This window comes from Gouania willdenowi, chromosome 5, assembly GCF_900634775.1.
Source record: "Gouania willdenowi chromosome 5, fGouWil2.1, whole genome shotgun sequence".
Classification (NCBI taxonomy): Eukaryota; Metazoa; Chordata; class Actinopteri; order Blenniiformes; family Gobiesocidae; genus Gouania; species Gouania willdenowi.
In genome coordinates, this window is record NC_041048.1 from 25,663,886 (window position 1) to 25,681,885 (window position 18,000).

The 18,000-nt window shown below is 41.5% G+C and overlaps 1 protein-coding gene across 4 annotated transcripts in view; it reads left to right on the forward strand.

The window, feature by feature from the left end:
- pxna (paxillin a) overlaps window positions 1-18,000 on the forward strand; it is a 53,768-nt gene that overhangs the window by 27,864 nt on the left and 7,904 nt on the right. The window contains exons 2-8 of one of the 4 annotated variants that reach the window (XM_028446267.1): window positions 13,378-13,559; window positions 13,707-13,792; window positions 14,130-14,269; window positions 14,456-14,651; window positions 14,739-14,886; window positions 15,398-16,771; window positions 17,620-17,889. In XM_028446267.1, the coding sequence (XP_028302068.1) occupies window positions 13,378-13,559; window positions 13,707-13,792; window positions 14,130-14,269; window positions 14,456-14,651; window positions 14,739-14,886; window positions 15,398-16,771; window positions 17,620-17,889 (2,396 nt within the window). Of the gene's footprint in view, window positions 1-13,349; window positions 13,560-13,706; window positions 13,793-14,129; window positions 14,270-14,455; window positions 14,652-14,738; window positions 14,887-15,397; window positions 16,772-17,619; window positions 17,890-18,000 lie in introns of those variants that run through there. The other 3 variants (XM_028446268.1, XM_028446266.1, XM_028446269.1) reach the window with 3 other exon arrangements.

Genomic DNA, 18,000 nt, shown 5'->3' on the forward strand with positions numbered 1-18,000 from the left:
GAGCCCGAAGAAAACCAGAGAGAACCTACAGCATTAAAAAGCAACCATTTGAGCCCTTCTCATGGCTATTCACTGCGTCAAAACACAGAACAGCTGAGGATCAAAATCAAAGCTCAAAGCTGAAAATCAATACAATGCTTGACTGGTTCCAAAAAAAATCAACACAGAGCAAATATATATGTAAATGAAAATTTATACATATATGTTTATAAAGGCAGCTTTACCTTAGTCCGAATTGGTGTTTGAGGTTCAACCGATGGTTCGTGCTCCAGTCTCTGTCCGAGGGCGGACCACCGCGGGCCAGCCCCGGGGCTTCAAATGTGTCGACCCAGTGCTGGTCCACGATCGACGCCCCACAGAGCAGAAGATGGATTCAGTTCGTCGACGCCAATTGTTATGGCAGAATTTACGGTTGACCTCATTTAGTGACATGATTCATTGCTCTGGTTGAATGATGGAATCCAGGAGAAGCATTGATGATTTTATATAAAAAGTTTATTCTATTGCTAAGTAAAAAGGTACAAGATGGAACAAAGTGAAACAAAATTAGCGTCCGTCCAGGCGGACGTCCGAAGGAAGTGCCGCGCCCCGCTTCAACAGTTTCAAAGCTTAAGCTTTTTATACAGATAAGAAAAGGTCCCAACAGTGAGAGACAAAAGGGAGGGAGTCAGATGCCCATAGTGGAAATGTTGGAGGATGATGAAGATGTTATGAGAAGGTTTGGCTCCAGTCTTTATCTGTCTTGATAAGTGTGTGCGTCAGTGTATGTCTGCATGTGAGCAGAGATTCTGGCCTTGGCAGAGACTGTGCTGCACTGAGAATAATACGATCTGTACTGTTTAATCATGATTCAGCTGTTCAAAAGTGTAAAGATTAATGGAGTCGTCATGTATTAAAACATGACAAATTGTACACATGAACATACATTTGAGGATATGATGATGAATATAAAAATGACCATAACAATTGAATGAATAACGAAAACTTAAACTTAACTTCACCTTGTGAATTTTAATAAAATTAAATATAATTTCTGTTTTTCAATAATTAATAGTTAAGTAATAATTAATATAAGGATATCTTAGGAGATAATTGTTAAGGCTCAAACATACTCGGGCGTACACCCGCAAAGCGGAGTTCGCACGGACTCCTCGCGAAGTACGCGGAGCCAATTAAATGCAAAGCTCATATTTTATGACCGAGCGGTCTTCTCCACGTAGTTGGTGTCACACAAAACGTGCGTGCGTGTGTGTGTGCGCATTTGTAGTACTACATGTAGTACTCACAAAAGCTGTGTAATTGTTTTGTAAAAGTCTCTAATTGTAACAACAACGCAGTCAAGAGTCAGTCACCAGTTTATTTAGACTCTCTTTAGACTGTAACACTGCAAACCTAAAGCTGCAGTATGTAGAATCTGTGAGACTGGTATGGAAACACCCACCCTTCCCTATTTTGAACATGACTTACTTCCTGTTGCCCTGTCGTTCACCAGAATGTGTGTGCGTGGAGCCGGGTGACATGGGAGAGAGAAGGCTGATCACTTCTTCTCCAGCCGTATGATTTTACATATATGTTTTACAGTTTAAATGATTAACTTACGGAGTTACTAAAGGATGAGTTCACTCAGAATGTAGGCTTATTCAAGAAGTGAATCGCTTTCATTTTTGCCCCGGTAAGTTGAGGAAGCTTCCCGCTGCAGTCGTCTCACTGTAGCGGGAGGAAGGGGCTGTTGCCTCAGCTCTACAGACAGTGAAGGACGGGGAGCAGACTGGCAGACGAGTCACGACAGTAGTGTCACCTTTAAAACACGTCCCAGAAGTACAAGGACTACAGAGAAGAATCATGGGACATGTAGAATTTGAATGCTAACTACTACGCTGTTGTGCGCCCAAGTATGTAAGCGGACATACAGTCCGCGTGGTCCGCCCGACTACAGTATGTTTGAGCCTTTAGCTGAAAAAGTCAGCTCCCATGGTGAGTTGAATCCCCCATGACAAATAGGTTGGTCCTAAGATTGTCCTTCGTCATCAAAATGTGAAAGAAGCACCATTAAGCATGACTTTGGTGTTTCCACTTATAAATCGATTTTTTATTTAAAAAATTGATTTCAAAGAAAATACATTTTTTTTTAATCTATTTATGATATTTAATCAACATTTTGTGTGTTTGTACAATATTTCAGTGGTTACAATACTTTCAATGTGTTACAATGATTGATGCACTTGATTTTATGACGGCAGTGTGTAATGCCTGCATTATACTATATACAGTATGTATGCACAGGCATTTTATTTTCGATGGCGGAAAGATGGCGCCGCGGATGGTCGCCTCGGTACTGCGCTCTCTCGTAGTTGTTGTGTTTTTCTTTATTTTTGTAGTTTATTGCTCCCCTTCTCTGGTCTCTTTCACCAGAGAAGAACTATTACAAGTTGGACAGTCCTCTGCTGATCTTTTTTCACCGGTTCTCATTGAACCAGAAAGTTATGCAGAGATTCTCACCGGAGGAGCAGCAGCTCTCTATGGAATTTGCAGGAGACGCCGCAGACGGGGTAAACGAGCAGGCGCGCTCGTCAAACTGAGGCAGCGGGGATTACGCACTGCGCTTCCATCCATTCACCTGGCGAATGTCCGCTCACTGGCAAATAAAATGGACGAACTGCTGCTCCTAAACACCAGAAACTCGGACTTTTGCAGATCCGCCGCCCTGTGTTTTACTGAAACCTGGCTCAGTGAACTCATCCCGGACAGCTCTCTACATCTACCGGACTTTCAGCTCCTCAGAGCGGACCGCGTAAAAGAGCTCTGTGGGAAGACGAGGGGCGGTGGAATATGCTTTTACATTAACCAAGGTTGGTGTACAGATGTCACAGTGTTGAAACAGACGTGTAGCCCTAATCTGGAGAGTTTTTTATAAACTGTAAACCATTTTATTCTCCACGGGAGTTCTCCTCGTTTGTTATGGTCGGTGTTTACATCCCACCTCAGGCTTGTGTAACAGAGGCGTTACAGCACCTGGCCGACCAGATAGCAGACGTGGAGAAACAACATCCCGACTCTTTGCTAATCATTCTCGGGGATTTTAACAGAGCAAATCTAACCCACGAACTCCCTAAATACAGACAGCATATAAAGTGCCCCACCAGGGGTGCTAACACACTGGACCACTGCTACACTGTAATAAAGGATTCATATCACTCTGTTCCCCGTGCAGCTTTGGGGCTCTCTGATCACTGTCTGATTCATCTCATCCCCACCTACAGGCAGAAGTTTAAATCTGCTAAACCTGTAGTAAGGACTGTAAAGAAATGGACAGAGGAGTCAAAGCAGGAGTTACAGGACTGCTTTGACTGCACTGATTGGAGTGTTTTTGAAGCTGCATCAGACAACCTAGATGAACTGACTGATACTGTGACATCTTACATCAGCTTCTGTGAGGACATGTGTGTGCAGACCAAGACTTTCTGCACATACAACAACAACAAACCCTGGTTCACACCTCAACTTAGGATGCTACGTCAGGCTAAGGAGGAAGCCTACAGGAGTGGGGATAGGGACCTGTTCAGGCAAGCCAAGTACACACTATCCAGGGAGATCAAAGTAGCCAAGAGGTGCTACACTGAGAAGCTAAAACAAAGCTTCTCAAACAAAGATCCCTCTGCAGTGTGGAAAAGCCTGCATGAAGTTACCAACTATAGGAAACCCTCCCCCCACCCTACTGGTAACAAAAGACTAGCTAGAGACCTGAACAGCTTCTACTGCAGGTTTTCACACCCACCCCCCAGCTCATTAGCATCAGCCCATCACCTAGACTCTGCCCTTCCTGCTCCCCCTACTTCCCCCCCTACCTCTCCCTCTGTCCCCCCACCTGCCCTGAAGATCAATGAAAGAGATGTGTGCCAGCTTTTCAAAAAACAAAAGATCAAAAAGGCTCCAGGACCAGACGGAGTATCTCCCTCCTGCCTGAAAGCCTGTGCTGAGCAGCTGGCTCCCATCTTCACACGGATCTTCAACACATCACTGGAGCTGTGTGAAGTACCTTCCTGCTTCAAAAGTTCCAGCATCATCCCAGTCCCCAAGAAACCTGCCATCACAGGACTTAATGACTATCGACCCATTGCTCTGACGTCTGTAGTCATGAAGTCCTTTGAGAGGCTGGTTCTGAGCCACCTGAAAAAGATCACAGGACCCCTGCTGGACCCCCTGCAGTTTGCCTATCGGGCAAACAGGTCTGTCGAGGATGCAGTCAACATTGGTCTGAACTACATCCTGCACCACCTCGACTCCCCAGGGACCTACGCTAGGATCCTGTTTGTGGATTTCAGCTCTGCATTCAACACCATCATCCCGGACATCCTTCACCAGAAACTCACCCAGCTCACAGTGCCGGCCTCCACCTGTCAGTGGATCACCAACTTCCTGACTGACAGGAAGCAGCAAGTAAGGCTGGGAAGCATCACATCTGGCACCCGGTCACTCAGCACTGGCGCCCCCCAGGGGTGTGTTCTCTCCCCACTGCTATTCTCCCTCTACACCAATGACTGCACCTCAGGGGACCCCTCTGTGAAACTCCTGAAGTTTGCAGATGACACCACCGTCATCGTTCTCATCCGGGACGGGGACGAGTCTGCCTTCAGACGGGAGGTGGAACAGCTGGCTCTTTGGTGCAGTCAGAACCACCTGGAACTGAACCCGTTCAAGACCGTGGAGATGTCAGTGGACTTCAGAAGAAATCCCCCCCCACTCCCCCCCCTTACCATTTTAAATAGGGAATTGGCTACCGTGGACTCCTTCAGGTTCTTGGGATCCACAATCTCACAGGACCTGAAGTGGACCTCCCACATAGACTCAACCAGGAAAAAGGCACAGCAGAGGATGTACTTCCTGCGTCAGCTGAGGAAGTTCAACCTGCCCCAGGAGCTGCTGATCATGTTCTACACCACGCATCACCAAATGGCGGACCTCGGTCCGGACTCGGACCGAGTGATGGTTCTGTCCGGACCCGTGAGCCGTGACCAATCTCTGATAAATTTACGAGAATAGACGATTTTCATGGAGCATTTTTTCTGACGGTCTGAACTATAGACGGCGGGCGCTGCTACTCGAGTCAATACGGCAATTGCTTCACTCCGTTGAGCCAATCAAATCCTTTGTTTACCCTGCACGGCCGGCGCACCAGAGCAGAGAGGAAGAGACATGGCTTGTTCCAAAAGAAGGAAGGTCGATGCGGAAAACCGTTGTTTTAAAGATGAATGGACGGAGAAGTTTATGTTCATTCTTCCGGCAGGCAGTTCAAAACCAGTGTGCCTCATATGCTCCGAAAACGTCGCATTAATTAAAAGTGGCAACGTGAAGCGGCACTACGAAACAAAGCACAGCTCGTTTGAGCAAAGTTTTCCCCTGAAGTCCGAGCTGAGGGCAAGCAAAATAACCGAACTGCAAGCCCAGTATGACAGGTCTACCCGACTCATCACGCATACATTTACAGCCCAGCAACGTGCAAACGAATGCTCTCTAAAGGTATCGTGGATTTTGGGGCAACAAAAAAAACCATTTAGTGATGGGACAGTTGTGAAGGAGTGCTTAAATGCTGTTGCTGAGACATTATTTGAGGGGAAACAAAAAGACGAGATGTGTGAAAAAATCAAACAAATCCCGATGTCAGCTTCAACAGCAACCAGAAAATCTGAAATATTAGCAGATGATGTATTGGCACAGCTTGATGCAGCCATTCAGAGTGCACCATGCATTTCTTTGGCAATTGATGAATCTACAGATGTTACTGATAATGCCCAGCTTTTGGTGTATGTGAGATTTTTTCACAAAGATAAGAGGGAGCTCTGTGAGGACCTGCTGGGTGTAACACCACTTGAAACACACACAAGAGGAGAGGACATATATGCAGCAATAAAAGAGATGCTGACAAAGAGGGGCATAGATCTGAAGCAGGTTGTCTCTGTCACCACGGATGGTGCCCCTGCCATGGTGGGAAAAGAGCGGGGGGCTGTGTCCCGGATGAAAGAGGACAACCCAGATCTTATTGCTTACCACTGTCTCATCCATCAGACTGTTCTGTGTGCCACTCTATCAGAACATTTTGCTGAAGTAATGAACACAGTGATGAAACTCATCAACTTCCTTAGGGCATCCTCATCCCTTCAGCATCGCCTCCTGAGAGAATACCTGGAAGATGTTGAGGCAAATGCCAATGACCTGCTACTGCACAACAATGTAAGGTGGCTGAGTAAGGGCAATGCACTGGGACGTTTCTGGTCTATTCGAAAAGAAATAGAAGCTTTCTTAAAGCAGGTCAAGAGCCAGAGAGCAACACCGTTTTCACTGTTTCTGCAAGATGAGCACAAGATGGATATGGTTGCTTTTTTGGTTGACATTACATCACATCTTAATGAGCTCAATTTAAAGCTGCAGGGCCAGAACAATTCAGTTGCTGATTTGATGACAGCTGTTCGCTCTTTCCAGAGGAAGCTGGACATTTTCAAAGAAGATATTGAAGGAGAGTGTGAACACTTCCCAAAACTGCAGGAACAGATGCAGGGTGAGAGAGATGTTTCTCCCTATGTTGACTTCATCAACAAGCTGATTGAAAACTTCAGTAACAGGTTCAACAGCTTCTGCCTTGGGCCACAGCTCCTCCTGCTAATTCAGAATCCTTTCCTGATCAGAGAAGTCAGAGGATTTTCAAAGGAGGTGACACAGACATTCAAGTGGGCACATGCAGGATCTCTACAGCTTGAGCTGATTGATCTGCAAGGAAATGATGCATTAAAAGAGCATTTTGAGGCAACTGACCCTGCTACCTTCTGGCTACAGACTGTGTCTGAGAGTGTGTTCCCCGGTCTAACTAAAGTAGCACTGCACACCTTGACCATGTTTGGATCTACTTACAGCTGTGAGTCAGCCTTTTCCACCATGAACATCATCAAAAACAAGTACCGTTCTAGGCTGACCAATAGTCACTTACATGTCTGCATGAGGATGGCCCTGACTCCATTCCAACCCAGATTTAAATCATTGGCAGGGCAGTCACATGCCCATTTTTCTCATTAAGAGAAAAAGAACAATCAAAAGAGAAAGGTGATGTCCAAGCTCTGTTCTCATTTTTTTCCCCCTAAAAGAGCAATTTATTATTTATTATGTTCTTAAGATGTTGACCTGTCAGTTTTTTAGGCTGGGACCTCTTTGATTTAAGAAAAATGTAGTCAGTGCTCTGTTTGCTCTTGTTTTGTCCCTAAAAGAGCCACTTTTTATTTATTATTTCCTTTAATTTAAGAGAAAAAATGGTTATTAGGCTCTGTTTTATTTATTTTATTCTGAGGTTTCTGTTTTCTTGAAAAAAAGGCCTTAAATTTATTTGCCTGCAGGACTACTTTTATTTATGGTAAAAGAGCGAGTTTACTATACAAGTTCACTCTGTTAAAGGTTTCCTGCATTGACAATAAATATTATCGAAACCATATGAAAATGTGTGTTGAAATGAAAATGTTCGGACCTTTTACTTGGAGGAAATTCTAGTAACTGGACCTCGGTGACTTTTAATTGAATACCCCTGTTCTACACCTCCATCATTCAATCTGTTCTGTGCACCTCCATCACTGTCTGGTTTGGATCTTCAACCAAACTAGACAGACACAGACTACAAAGGATAGTCAGGACTGCAGAAAAGATCATTGGTGTTGATCTGCCCTCCATCCAAGACTTATACCTGTCCAGGGTCAGGAAACGGGCAGGTAGCATCACTGCAGACCCCTCACACCCTGCACACAATCTGTTTAAACTCCTCCCCTCTGGCAGACGCTACAGATCACTGTACGCCAAAACAACCCGCCATAAAAACAGTTTCTTCCCCCAGGCTGTCACTCTGATCAACACTAAACAGTCAAAGAGTGTCAGTCCTGTTTCTGTGGAAAAACCCTGGAACCAAACATAACAACCCTGGATCAATCTGACACTGAGAATGTTCATGTACATACCTTTAATTTAAATGTTCTCCTGCACTACTTATCAATGCTCTACTGCACTATTTTCCTTTTATTATTATTATATTTTATTATTATCTTTCTTTTCTATTATTTTTTTCCTTCTTTTTATCTTATTTTTTTTTTTAATTTTTATTTTGTATTTGTTTATTTTTTTTATACTATTATTATTATTATTATTATTATTATTATTATTATTATTATTATTATTATCATCATCTTGTTATTTGCACATTCTAGTCTAACTACTGTTTATATTTATACTTATGTTTATACTTATTATCATCTCTTCTAGTTGATTGTTTATTATTGAATGTTTCACTATTGGAGAGAGCACAGTTGACCGAGTCAAATTCCTCGTGTGTACAACATACACTTGGCCAATAAAGATGATTCTGATTCTGATTCAGATTCTGATTCTGATATAATCTGTTCAGATCAGTGTTTAAACTGACACAATAAGATAAATTATAAATGTTTCTTATTTTTGTTTATTGTCAGTAACTCAGGGTGATTTATCCTTAATGTTCTCATTTACAATTGTTACAATAACGTCATTATGTTGTCATGGTTACTTTGAGACTTCTACACAGTAGTTTCAGTGAAAAGAAATGTGTTACACTTTATTTTATGATGGCAGTGTATAACACTGCATTTTCTTTGTTTCAGTGAAAATGTGCAAAAACGGATTGTTTAGTGCTCTAAAATAGTAAATATTGTAAGTGCCTAACAAGCTGTCATTTCATTTGGCTTTCAGATCATTTGTTTTTCAGTTATTTCATAAAAAAAAGCTTGATATTTTGACGTTTTAAACTGTTGTTGTGCTGTTTTTATTCATTTTCATTTTAAATTGAAGTAAAATGCCACTTTATTCACACATCCCATTATTCTGTTTCTCCTATGAGGTGATTTCAGGTGCTCTTGATTAGGATTTTTTTTTTTTAAGTCAGTGTTTGTAAAACTACATGTAACATGTTTTGGCTAATAAATAAAATTTGTATGTAAAATTACATTGAGAATAAAATCTGAGGATATTTAACATCTGGTAGTTCATTTGTGTTTTTCTTGGTTAATTTTCACCTGTCCTGAACGATTCTGGAGAAATAGCTGAAAAAAAAATAAAGGTGTATGCACAGGAAAGAATAAAATAGTGACAGTTGTGTTGTGATATGCACGCACTCAGCTGGCTGCAGCACTACAAACATACTCGGCTGTATCCATAATGAAAGTATGTGCTACTTACTGTATGTGTGTCTACAGGGGAGTCTGCCCTGTCATCTAGCATATTTGTCATGCTAACCGCGCTAAGGCTTATGTGTCTCATGTGAATCTGCCGTTGAGATGGTAAACATGGCAGTGCACGCTGGCTCTGTTCAGTTGGTTCTGGCCTTCACTTTCTGGCTCCACCTAACTTCTGGTAATATTTTTACCAAACATTGAACGTAATCTAAAGCTGAAATGATACTTTTTTGTAATTTGTACCCTGCAGCATGAAGGGGTTAAGCTGAGTCATAACAAACTATGAAATAGTTTGAGCAAAACATGAAAGAGGGCTGGTATAGACCTTTTATTCACCTTCATGATACCACTCCCTAAACTTAGGCGTGTCTGCTGATAAGAGCTGTGATTGCTCTCTACTTGTCTCACTGCACCGTATAAACATTTAACCACCAGTATCTCTCCTGGATTAGCTTGGCTCCGTAACAGTGGACACTTTGGACCTAAAACATTGTCTTTAGAGGATTGTCACTTTTGTGAGTAGCTCTTACTTAAGCTTTCTGACAGTCGAGTGCTGAACTTAAACCCCCTTTGCTGTTAAATGTGACCCCTCCAGCACCTCTCTGCTCTGACCCACTGCTGCACACTCTCTCTCCTCTGCTTCTCTCGTCTCCTTCTCTGATGGCAGAGTTGAGGAAGACAGTTCCTGCCTGCCAGACAGTGTTTAGGTTCCACTCTTCCTCTAACACAACTTCTTTGTATTTCCTCTTTGTGGGTACACTGTCTTTCTGAGGTATGTGTCGTCTCTTTCTTAATGTTTGTTTGTCTCTTGACCCAGTGTTTAATAATAGGATGCAGCCTCATTGCGATGAACACACTGTCTGAATATCTGAGATACTGTCAGCACATTGTAATGTAGTGCATTACTAACAGGTTGATCTATTTAAATATTTCAATAGACAGATTTTGGGGGGTTTTTTGTTCCCTAAATTTTGCGACCCTGCTGTCTAAACTATAGTGTTGTTCTTAAGAAGGGGTCATGTTAGTATAGCGTATGATTCATTTCTAATATGAGAAGTCTTTTTATAAGTTCTTTTAGAATGATTGTTTTATTTTAAAGGCTTTTTATTTAGAAACAGAACCCTTCTGTGGTGAAAGTACATGCTAAAAAAAGCCTGCGTCAGTAATACCGCCTGTGCTCCAATTTAAATACCACCTAATGCTATTTTTGTTTTTACTCGTTAGGTTTACTGAATTAGTAGCTATCATTTGGTGACTGTTTGGTGGGTCTTACTAACCCTTTTTTTTTAAATAAACAGTAGCTGTCAGAGTGATTTATATGTGCATGTAGAGACTAAGTAGCAGATTGGATAGTCACTCTTGGATTTAAAACCTGTCAGCTCAGTAAGGCGAGGGTCACTGAGTAACCAAAGGAGTGGCTATGACGGGCTGCATGATTCAACTTTTACAGTGCTCTGTTTTTTCTGATGTCAGCCTGCATGAGGATTTAAATTATTCCAAGACAAGGATTATTTGTCTGGGAATTTATTGGTCATGGTTTAAACAAAGGTAAAATGAACATCCTCAAAAATTTTAAAAAACAACTTTAGTGTCATGGTTAAGCTGCTCTTAAACATAGTGGATGCTTTTTCTAGACATGCTTTATTTATCTAGAAACTCTTAAAGTAAAAAAAAATATATATATATATATATGTGTACATATATGGGATGCTAGTCTGTAGACGGCTTTACACTTGATGATAATCACTAGGGGTGGGGGAAAAATGGATTCACATAAAAATTGCGATTCTAATCATCCACAAACTGAATCAATTAATAAACTTCAAAAATCGATTTTTTTTTTAAATTTATTTACTCAGGAAACACTATAAACTGAACATACAAATACATATTAGCAGTGACGTGCCGTGAGCAATAGGGCAGGGCGTTGTAAATCGAGACCGCCAATGACAATTCCATATGTTTCTGCTGGCAAGTGTTAATTCAATTCAATTGAATTTTATTTATATAGCGCAATTTACAACAAAGTAATCTCAATGCGCTTATCAAAATATAAAATTCATAATAAGAAAGAAAAAACCCAAAAAGATCCACATGAACAAGCATTTAGCCATCTAACAAAATCAACATTGTAAAACACAATTAAAGAAACATAAACAGTTATTTAATATAGCCTCCATCCTTTCCCAACAAGATATATCTCATGACATGGCAGCGCATCCGTTGTTTGTGTTGGAAACACATAAACATGGAGAAAATGACAACAACTTTGAACAGCCTCAGTGAGGAGCATCCATAAAGTCAATCCTTCCTTTCACTGTAGAAAATATGAACAATTTTCTGATCTTACCTTCGTTGAAGCTCTGGTAGCTCAGGTGTTGGTCTCCCATCTTTTCAAAGCTGTCGTTTTTCCTCAAAAGAAAATCGTCTTTAACACTGTCATCCTGACTGTAGTGTTATCCCGCCCACCAGCTAGAGAACGTAGCAGCAGCAGTCACATGATATCAATTCACTAATGCACTGTGAACTTACATATAGCATTTAGCATAGCACGGTTACGTCCAAAGGCAGCGTAGAGAGCTGCCTTTTTACGTAAATGGTTTTCATTTTGGGGACCTGACTGTGCATGCACAAACACATAAAAACACGCTATGGAAACAGAGGCAGAGCAGCAACGTGCTTTTGGGAGGGGGTGTGACCTCCTCCTGCCGTACAGCGGAGTGAGACTGTGCAGCGCCTCTGCTGTACTAGGAAATAGTGATGTTTAGTCATTTGGGCTATGAAAAGCCCAACATGCTGATACTTTCAAACTTATAGGTACTGTAGGCTATGGGAAATGGAAAAATAAATAATTTATATTTATATTATAATTAAAACAAATAATCAAAAATTCAATTCAACCTTGGTTAGGCACTGCCTACCTTGCCTACCCTGACTGCACATCACTGCATATTAGTGTTCTCATAAATCGAAAATACCACTATACAAAAAGTTTGCTAGCTTCATGCTAACATCTATGGTAAAAAGCATGTACAGTATATACTGATGCTAACAGTTACAGCGATCAGCGGTGATTTATCTAACACATCGTTTATGCTTAACTTTCACAAACACAGTCTTAGGAGTGTTATCAAACAGTAAACTTAAACATACTCACAAGCATATGTTTTTTCAAGCCGAAAATACAAGAACTTAGTAGAGACTAGTAGGCCATGAGCTTTCAACATGGCGACTTCTGACTACTACAGCAACAGTGTTAGGTTTAAACACACAAACTCACCCAGACCTTGATAGTCTATGACACGATCTCAACAGGAAACAACAGCAACCCCATCTTACAATGTATTACATTGACAGCACAAGAAGTGTGTTTGTGTGTTTTTATTTGTTTAATATGAATAAATGTTACCTTTTGTCTTAAGTTTGCCTTTGTGTGATTACATCATTGGAATAAGTTTATTTAAAATGATCGTATACAAAACTGTATTGTTTTGATGCCATAATTTGCCATAACACACTATGCATCAAATTTTAAAACGAGAATCGATTTTGAATCGAATTATGACTCTAAGACTTGGAATCGAATCGTGAGACACCCAAAGATTCACATCCCTAATAATCACATTTTTAACTTTAGTAATGAAATACAAATTCACCCTTAAGAGGAGCTGCTTGACAGTGTTTTTGGAGATTTTGGGTTAAAGCCTCGTCCAACACGATGTACTCTGTATAGATTTGTGCATTTATTTCCACTGTACGCCAGTGACTGACAGACTGACAACTGGGAGCACACAGGTCCAATCAAGCATAAGGTTTAATAGCATCCAAATGTACTGTATTTGTAAGAAAGAAAAATAATATCATTATTACTTGACATACACCACTAAGTAATCATCTTTTACAGGAGTATCACGCACAAAATTCTGCAGCTTAAACACATTTAGTGGAATTTTAATTGAATGTTTGAAATATTGTATTAAATTAACCATCATTGCTCTGTTATCACAAAGTGTTTGAAAGTAAGTCGGGCTAATGGTGAATTATATTGTCTCAAAAGATGTAGCAGCCAATGTGAGTAGCCTGTGATATAAGCAGGTTATAGCTTGCATATTAGTGATGTTCTGTCTATTTTTCTCTTCTGCAGATGCTTTGTTGGCGGACCTCGAGTCCACAACATCTGACATTTCCAATCGCCCACTCTTTCTGTCTGACGACAGCGCCTACTCCATCCCCGTCGGGGGTCAGACCCAGCAGGGCATCTGCTCCCCCGCACATGTCCCTCCCACTGTCTCTGAGCAGACTCTAAACGGACTTGATGAATCAGAGGTACACATGTGCATGCTGTGTATTTTTGAGCATTGATACTGCATTTCAAACCTTTAGTAATTCACATATCTATTGAAGGGTGAAAAATGTCTTAATTTGTGTAACATCTTTTGAAGATTCTGTTTTGACTCTCATTCTGTCATCAAGTCCTGCAGCTCAGCCCAGAGAAGTCCTTGGTCCCGTGATAGCTGCAGTCCAAGCCAGCCTATTGGAGAGGACGACCACGTGTACAGGTAAGAATAGTGAGCCACCACTGTTTTACTCAAGTGTGCATTTTGTAAGCTCAGTTGAGGCAACTTGAAGACATTTCACCTTTCGTCCAAGAAACTTCTTCAGTTCTAAAACTGAGTAGTTGAGAGTCTGTGATTCATACTGTGAAGTTGATTAGCGTGATTAAAGGCGAATTCAAAAAAACCTTCAAGTCCACGTGCCTCAATAAAGCTCCTAGAAGCAGTATGACCCGGATGACTGAGAACCTTCAGATATCAGCTGTTTACTTTCGTATTTTCAGTCATTGGCAGTGTAAGTGATGATGATTATCGGTAAATGTTTATTTTCTCTGCTGCACAGCTTCCCCAACAAGCAAAAGAACAGTGAGTCATCCAACGTTGCGATGAACTCAACAATGGGTAGCAATTTGTCTGAGCTGGACCGGCTGCTGTTGGAGCTCAATGCTGTCCAGCAAAGCACTCCGGCCTTCCCCACAGAAGGTGCATGCACGAAACTGCAGTGATTCACAGTTTTTAGAAAGCTCTTTCATGTTTTCTTCTATTAATTTCACTTTAATTACACAACAACCCCATAGTTTCTCTTTAATAGTTTTTATGTTTCAATTTAAGTAAACTGTGTACTATTGATCTTTGAAGCAAGTAATTTTACATGGTTTTCTGTGACAGAAGAAGCAGCTCCACCTCTGCCTGCTAGCAGCACCGTTCACCATATTCAGGAGAACGGAGTCTCCACTGCAGGAAAAGCTGCTCAGCCTCTGTTTGAAAAGCCAAAACGAGCTGCTGCAGGTCGGGGAATTGAGGATGTACGACCAAGTGTAGAGAGTCTTCTGGATGAGCTGGAAAGCTCTGTGCCCTCATCCATGTAAGATCAAACATTTTCAGGTGTATTTGTGTGTGCACTTTTTTGATACGTCTGCATAACTGTTTATTGATTTCTATTTCAATGCAGTCCCACACCTTTGGTGGTGTCAGACGAGCCAGCAGATGGGCAGGAGGAGCCATTGTCACAACAACAAGACAGAATGTCTGCATCCTCCGCCACTCGAGAACTGGATGAGCTTATGGCTTCCCTGTCTGACTTCAAAGTCCAAAGCAATGTAAGTAGGATGCAGCTCTGGGGGTTTTAGGTTTGCATACATTATGAAGTTTTGTTTTCTTAATTTATTTTTTTACCTTGTGTGACTTTATTACAGTTACACTGATTTAATTCTGTTTTTATTTATTGTCTTAAAAGATTTTGTTAGTTGCTGCTACCATTAGAGAGTTTATTTTATTTTATTTTTTTAATGTGGTTTATTTATTACAGATTTTATGTGTACTTTTTAGTTTTTTTGTTATTGCTGTTTTGGGTTTTTTTGGGGGTTGTGGCTATATAAGGTATTTTTATGCTATTTAATAAGACAATTCAAATTAGTTTCATTCTTTTAAATGCGCTTTTTCCCCTCAATTCTACATTTGTTTTGTTTAATCTGAGACCATGCTGTAGTTTTCTTTATTTCTTAATTCATTCTCTGTTTCTCTTCCCTCTCTTTCTTATCTCTACCGCTGTGTGTGTCTTGTCTTTGTATGTACATTGCATTTTTTTTTAAATCATTGCACCTTGTTTAGTCTGGCTCTCAGCAGTCTGTGAACCAGGATCTAGTTGAGCCCTCAGCTTTTATTGTCAAAGCAGCAACTGACCCAACTCACATACCTTCAGTAGACACTATTCCACCCTCTAGTTATTCCTCTCCTTCCTCTACTCCTCTTCCACTTGAGCTACACATAGATGAAGAAGGTTGTTCGGTTTCTGCATCTTCGCCTGTTTCCACAGGAGTCATTGCTTCATCACAGAGTTTTCAGTTTTTGCAGACCCAGCAGAATAATGAAGGAGAGACTGGCACTTTTGTACTATCTCACAAGGAAAGCTCTAGTGTTTCATCGACTGTAGGGCCTATGGTCAGCACCCCTACACCAACGTCAGTAACTAATGAGTCAGCTCACTTGAGTTTTGCTGCCAAAGGCTCCAGTCCAGTAGCTGTTAAAAGTCCTCTCACTGTAACTAACAACCCCAGTCCTGCTCTAGAAGGAAGTCCTCCCAGTGCTACTGATGTGAAGTTCAAAAGCTTTGCACCTAAAGGTACGACCCCTGTTCCTAAAAGTCCTCAGGCAGTTACAAAGATTTATTCTCCAGTTATAGTCCAAGAAGCAGCACCAAAGGCTACTAGTCCCATTACAGTTCCACGGCTTTCAAGTCCAATACCAAACAGGGCTAGTCCAGTGACAGTCCCAAATCTCTCATGCCCTGTAACCATCCCCAAATGTTCTAGTCCTGAAACAGTTTCTAAGAGTGTTAGTCCACTGATGATTCCTAGACTTTCAAGTCCTGTTCCAAAAGGTACAAGTCCTTTAACTGTTCCTAATATTATAAGCTCCCCAACTATACCCAGGAGATTTAGTCCTGACTCAGGCCCTAAAAGCACTTCCCCTGTGGTTGTTTCAAAGCTTGCAAGCCCAGTAGCTGTACTAAAGGGTGAACCTGAACTTCCCAAGAGTCCTGTTCCAGTCCTTAGAAAAACATACACAGTTCCAGGTACTAGTAGTCCCAGAGCGTCACCCGTTCCACCTTCTGCGGCACCATTAACTAGTTCATACACTCTTCCTGCAGTTAGTCCAGGAGGAGAAGGCCTGGGTTTAACATGGCCATGCAGGGAACCTTTATTAGATGATGCTTTAGACAGAATCTTGTTTCCTGAGTCCACTCGCCCAGGTGAGAGCCATCCATCAGCTTCAGTTGTTTCGGGAGAGGAAGACCAATTTTGGGAAGAGGAAGATGGCATTTACCCTGATCTCTGCAGAGAAGATACCCTAACACCCATGACAGAGTCCAGCTGGATGGATGACTGCTTCACCCCCTCTACCTGTCCTGGGACACCAGATGCAACTTTGGATTTGCCCATGCAGCAGCCTTCTGCTATCGAACGACTGTCTGCTTCTGGTCAAGTAGGAATATCAGCTTGGCTCTCCCTAAATTAACTGCTAGCATGACACTGTAGAAGGATCCATTCCTAGAAGTTTATGTTCTCTGAACTACCTAATATACAGTAGCAATATATCTAAATCTCAGACCATATTGTCCAGCATGTTTTCTCTCAAAGGCTAAAAAGAAACCTATTTTGAGAGAGTAGCTTATACAAGCTCTCAAATGGCTGTTTAATTGTACAAACGTGTGTGGAAGGGAAATTCCTTGTTCTCTGTGGTGTGATGCATGGGGTGTCATAGCAATTGCAAAACAGCTTGAAGGAATCGTCACCCTTTAGACGTTATTTGTGGCTGATGTTGAAAGCTTTGCTGAAAGAATTTTTGTGCACGTCTTCACTTGCTTTAGCCAACATTGCCACATTAGTTTTAGGGCATTGTTTATATCTTTGTATATTTCATTACTGGCCGTGTCGGTAATGTATTGGTATGTAAAGGAACAATGGATTAATCCTCAACGGGGTGTAATGATTTTGGCAAATGGGATATGAGAATCCACATTAATGTTGGAAAACCGCAAAGAATTGCCTTTGTTGACTTCTGGCTTTGCTTTAACATGCACTGACATTTCTGAGAGCATTGTGTGATAGACTTGTGTTGTCTTGACACCAGCTTTGCAGCATGCCTGGCCTCATTTATACCATTAGTTGATGTGAATCTGTTACTTAAGAGCCTCAAACAGAAAGCAGAGCTTGGCTTGAGTGCTTTTTGCTTCTTGGATAAGACGTCCATGCTGGACCCCACTGCTTGTGTTTCAATGCTAAAATGGAATTTCTGAGTGGCCAATTTCCAACTTTCCGTGTGGTCTCCAGCTCAAGTCGGTTATCCGCCGCACCAAGGAGACCTCCAATGTGCATCCAATGTACAGGGAGGGACTTTTGAGACGTAAAATGGGACCAATTATTGTGAATAAGAGCAACTCACAAGATCGACTCATTGAGGAGCTGCAAGGGAAATTGGGGATTGGACGAGTAGAGCGCAGGCGCAAAAAACAGCCTGATGATTGGCTGACAGAAGGAGTCATCGTCATGTCCAACCCACAGCGAACACGGGAAGAGAGGATTCAGCCATCTGTGGATAAGGTAGAACTGAAAATTGGACCATGATCGCTACGTTTATCTTGGTTTGGCCTTCAGTCAGCAATTTTACACAAATTAGGTGTTTACAGTGTTTCATTACGATCCCATAAAACA